The following is a 5,732-nucleotide window of genomic DNA, read 5'->3' on the forward strand; positions in this document are numbered from 1 at the left end:
ATATTTCAAAATAGTGACCAAAAAACAGTGACCAAAACTTTGTGAATCCTACAAAAAGAAACACAGAAAATATTGGGAATCTCTTAACTGAAGAAAATATATTTCAAAATAGTGACCAAAAAATAGTGACCAAAACTTTGTGAATCCTACAAAAAGAAACACAGAAAATATTGGGAATCTCTTAACTAAAGAAAATAAATTTAGAAATTAATTCTCAGAGTGAAGTAATGGTAAGTGGAAAATTTTCTGTTTTATTTTCCATGAACAATGTAAGCCACAACTCATATTTCGTGCAGAACCCTGTTTGTATATTTGAATCTCAAGACCTGGAAAATGACAGAATAAATTCCATGGATTTGAAAATAGCAACAATCCTCCTATTCCAGATAGTCGTTGGAATCCTGGGGAATTTCTCACTCACGATTCATTACATCCTCCCTCACTTCTATGGATACAGGTCACGGTCCACAGACTTGATTCTCAGGCACCTGACGGTAGCCAACTCCTTGGCCATTCTCTCTATAGGAGTCCCCCAGACAATGCTTGCTTTTGGGTTAAAACATTTCCTCAATGATTTTGGATGCAAACTCATTTTATATCTTCAGAGGCTGGCCAGGGGTATGTCCATTTGTACCACTTGCCTCTTGAGTGTCTTCCAGACCATCACCATCAGCCCTATGCACTCCAGGTGGGCAGGGCTTAAACTAAAAGCCCTAAAGTACATTTGTCCCTCCAATATCCTCTGTTGGATACAACACATGCTGGTCAATGCCATTTTTCCAACCTATGTGTCTGATAAACGGAGCAACAATACCATCATAAGGAAAAGTGTGTTGGGATACTGCTGTACTACACACTATGACAATGTAGCAATCTCACTCTATGCAGCATTGTTATCCTCCCATGATGTTTTCTGTTTGGGATTCATGTCCTGGGCCAGTGGCTCCATGGTTTTCATCCTGTACAGACACAAGCAGAGGGTCCAACACATTCATAGGAACAACATCTCCCCCAGATCCTCTGCTGAGACCAGAGCCACTCAAACCGTCTTTGTCCTGGTGAGCACCTTTGTACCATTTTATGCCCTCTCCTGCATTATTTATGCCTATTTAGTTCTATTTGATAGTCCCAGTTCGTGGCTGGTGAACATGTCTGCATTAATCACTGCATGTTTCCCAACAATCAGCCCCTTTGTTCTCATGAGTAGTGATTCTTTTTTATCAAGATTCTGTGTTGTCTGCTATAGAAAGAATACATAATTTCCATCTCTCATAAGAAAAACATAATACATATATTTTGCACCATCTTCAGTCATTGATGCACTCAACTCTCACAGAAGCTTAAGAACACTTACGGGTCAGTTTCATTGCAGAAAGAGTGGTGAACTAGGCAGACTGAGGTTATGCTCCAATGATAAATAGCAAATGGTTGTAGCAATAGCAAATGTAATCCGATACCATTGTTATGTAAGTACTTATAGAGTTGTATTTTATTATTGGTTGCAGTGGAAATGTTCAGAGCCTGTGAAAGAAAAAAACAGTTCTGAAATAATGGGGTGGTTGTTCTTGCTAGTTGCTGTCAAGCCAGCTTCGATTCATAACGACCTTGTGTATAACAGGATGGAATGTTGCCTGGTCTTGCACCATTCTCACAGTTTTTGGTATGTTTGAACCAATTGTTGTAACCACTATGTCCATCCATCTCATTATGGGTCTCCCTCTTTTTTGGTGACCATCTACTTTACCAAGCATGATGTCTGTACAGTGATGGGTCCCTTCTGATGATGCATCCAATGTAAGTAAGCAAGACTGAGTCTGCCCATCCTTTCTTCTAAAGAGCACTCTGGCTGTACTTCCTCCAAGGCATGAAATAATGTGGAATTACTAGAATCATCTTTGAGCATGTATTTTTAATCTAAGATACAATATTTTCCCAAAATTTAACTGAACATGAAAACTTAAGGACAATTTCATAAAATAGGAGTATCACTTGGGATGGACCTTTGGGAAATTGGTATCCCGGGGAGGGTTATAGCCCTATATTATAATATTGTAAGTAAGTGGCTTGGAGTTAATTGGAAGAAAAATTAGGCTAATATTATTGAAGGAACTGGAGGCTAGGTTTTGAATTTGTACCTTATATCCTAAGAGAAATGGTGGCTGTTTGAAATATAATCATGCCTGTGCAGGAAGGTTAGTATACAGGCAGTCCTTCAGTTATGAATGAGATCTGTTTCTAAGTCTTTCTTTGAGTGGAATTGGTGCATAAGTCAGAACAGGTAAATAGAGTTCTTATTTAGCATCAGGCAGTCAAATGTTTGCCTTACTGGATAGTACATATTGAAACTTTCTATGCATATAAAATACTTAAGAACAATTTCTAAACCATGCAGTGTTTTCATGAGCATCACAAAGTAGTGCATGGGTTCGTTATTATGAACCATTATATTTAACTCAAATTTTAATATAACAGGATTTATGGCAGTCCTTTCTTAAGTAGGAGTTGTCTGTAAGTCGGATGTTCATAACCCAGGGACTGGCAATATAAAACTATTTTCAGGTGAACACTGAAAAAATAAAATGCAGGGCAAGAAAGAAAAACATAAGAAGACCTGTACACTGAATTCAGAAAAATATGATGAGTAAAATAAGTCAGCCACAAATATTGTATGATCTCAATTATATGAAATATCTAGAGTAGGCAAATATATAAAGACTAAAGGTTATTAATGGTTACCAGGGATAAAAGAGAAGGGAAAAGAGAGAGTCAATGCTTGGGAAGAACTGAGCTTTTGTTAAGGGGGATGAAAAGTTTGAAAACAGTGGCAATGGTTGAAAAACATGATTACTGTAATTAATGTCACTGAGTTGTACATGTAAAAAATGCTGGAATGGCCAAAGTTTGTTATATATGTAAACTTACCACAATTATTAAAAAGTATAAAAAAAAAATCAAATGATACCATAAAAAAAAAAAAAGAATGCAGCTGGGAGGCAACAATCACGTAGGTGTGTCAAAGAGGGAGTAGGCATACCCAGAGGACATCTTCTACAGAGATGGTTCTAGTGTAGGCCCACCCCCTAAATGGTGAGCTGTTTCTATCCTGCCTGCTACTGATACCACCTGGATAGAAACAGGTACTGGGTGCAATAACCAATGGGCCAAATTAAGGGCAGCATGGCTAGAATCACCCAAAAGCCCCATCCCTTAACTATTTTTAAAGACCATTGGGCAGTAATAAAAAGCCTCTTTCTGTGGATACCCCAATGGGAAACGAATGTTTGGGAAATTAACAGAAGACCCCTGTGAGTACAAGAACTATGGCAATATACCTGGAACAAATTGTATGACCTGGATCTCAAGCAACTGTGTATCACGTCCCAACACACAGTGAACTCCTCAATGCGCACTGTAGAAGCAGTTGTCCTAGTAGCTATGTGAGGGCCTTTGTCCCCACTGATAATCTAGATATAGCTATGTGGATACATAAGAAAGATGGTGCATTGCATCCAATAAGTTGCTCCAAATGCACTTATTGTAAAAGACATAGCACATTAAAACGGGGCCGTTAAAAGTGTTCCTTACGATATTTAGCAAATTGATTATATAGGCCCTCTCCCTAAAAAAAGGGGTAGTATCAATTTGCTCTCACTTGTGTGGATACCTATAATGCATTTCTCCAAGCTTTCTCTACTATAACAGCTAATCAGACTGCCACCATTTCTAGTTAGGAAAACAAATATCCATGTATGGCACTCCTAAAGAAATTAACAGTGATCAGGGTTCTCCCTTTACAGGGGCCCTTGTGCAGCAATGAGCCAGAAACAAGGTCTAGACTGGCACTGTCACTACTTTATACCCAACAGGGGGCAGGATTAATTAAAAGTAAAACTGGCCTCCTTAAGGAACAAATAAAAACACTGACTAGTTTGCCATACTTTCTCCACTTAGAAGTTGCTTTTCCTGAGTCTATAAGAACATTAAATGAAGTTCCCACTGTGGGAGGGAGGAGGTCCTCATTTTAGAGGTTAGATAATGAGCCACCCACAGGTCAAGCTATAAGAATATGGAAGACAGCACTGGAAGCCTCCACGCCCGAGTTGGAAGCCATGCAGATGTTCTGTCACTCAGGACAGGGGACAATCAGTTGCCACATCCAGTGAGTGGTCCTGAGGGAATGGGTAGAGATCCTACTGCTGATAGGTGGGAGGAATCCCCCTCCCTGACCTTCAGCCCTCTGTTTCTCAATGGGACGGCACTGGAAGAAAGCAGGCAACAATGGCACGGACATCAACCTATAGCATGGGAGACACTGGCCACAACATAATACAGATCTTGCCCTCCTTTTAGGTAATTAACGCTGCCAGAGGACCACTTAGGCACAAGGTTTGGTACACACAACTAGGAAAAGCCCCACAAGCTACAGAAGTAGTAACAAAAGGAGGAAATAATACTAATTACTAGGAGAAAAGTACAACTGCCCTACTTATGTAACTAATAAGCTTCTTTCTTTCCACTAAAAACTTAATTGGCCTTATCTCCTCTGGCCTCTCACTGATTGAAAGTGTTAATATTATGGCTAAGACTGAGATTTTGCAGAAATTTTCTCCTTGGCCTTGAACAGCAATGAACATGACTGTCTGCCTTAAATGAAGAAATTGTAGCCATGTGGAAGGTGGTGTTAAAAAAATGGATGGCCCTGCATATGATCACTGCTGCCCAAGAAAGCACCTTGCCCAATTAACAACATCAATTGAAACCCACGAACTAGTACTAAAATAACCCTATTAATCATTGTTTAGACTCGACTGCAAATAGACTTCATACATGTTAGCACTGGATGGTATGGTATATAAACACCCAGTCCCCACTTGTCATGGATTGAATTGTGCCCCCCTCCCAAAAAAAAACCTGTCAACTTGGTTAGGCCATGATTCCCAGTACTGTATGATTGTCCACCATTTTGTCATTTGATGCAATTTTCCTATGTGTTTGTTATAAATCCTATCTCTATGATGTTGATGAGATGGGGTTAGTGACAGTTATGTTAATGAGGAGGGATGAAATCTACAAGATTAGATTGTGTTTTAAGCCAAAATCTTTAGAGATATAAAATACGGAATCAAGCCGAGCAGCATGGTGACTTCATACCATCAATAAAGCAGTGCCAGGAGCAGAGCGTGTCCTTTGGGCCCAGGGTTCCTGCACAGAGGAGCTTCTAGACCAAGGAAAGATTGATGACAAGGACTTTCCTACAGAGCCTACAGAGAGAAAGCCTTCTCCTGGAGCTTGCACCCTGAATTCGGACTTCTAGCCTGCTAGCCTGTGAGAGAATTAACCTCTGTTTATAAGGCTATCCAGTTGTGGTATTTCTTTTATAGCAGCACTAGACAACTAAGACACCACTATCGTACACACACCTCTGCCCCAGTAACTCTTGGTGCTTTGCTGTCCATCAGGCTATTTCCAGTGCTAAGCACTCTTTATGTAAGTTTCCTAATAAAGCTTTGGTTAATCAACTTGGTTTTTATTGCCTCGTTTTTCAGAATCTGACTTGTGCCCCTTGGAGCCACTCCTCTTTAAGAATCACCCTGGAAGCTTTCCTACAGAAGAAAGTTACCATGACACCTGCTCCCAATCTGTTTCAAGCATTTAAATTTAATTGACTGCTCATCTGCCTTCCCCTACCAGGCAGCCATGACCACATCTATTTAATTGCCATTCTTCTTAAC

General features: G+C 39.9%; 1 protein-coding gene across 1 annotated transcript; it reads left to right on the forward strand.

The window, feature by feature from the left end:
- Positions 1-350: 350 nt before the first annotated feature.
- Positions 351-1,259, forward strand: LOC126086217 (vomeronasal type-1 receptor 2-like). Its single transcript, XM_049902386.1, has one exon. The coding sequence runs from the start codon at positions 351-353 to the stop codon at positions 1,257-1,259; it is 909 nt and encodes a 302-aa protein (XP_049758343.1).
- The last annotated feature ends 4,473 nt before the right edge of the window (positions 1,260-5,732 follow it).

The sequence above is a fragment of the Elephas maximus genome, chromosome 11 (genome assembly GCF_024166365.1).
Source record: "Elephas maximus indicus isolate mEleMax1 chromosome 11, mEleMax1 primary haplotype, whole genome shotgun sequence".
NCBI classification, from domain to species: domain Eukaryota; kingdom Metazoa; phylum Chordata; class Mammalia; order Proboscidea; family Elephantidae; genus Elephas; species Elephas maximus.

Bases quoted from the DNA above. Each gene is read 5' to 3' on its own strand.
- LOC126086217 (XM_049902386.1), top strand. From the start codon at position 351: ATGGATTTGAAAATAGCAACAATCCTCCTATTCCAGATAGTCGTTGGA.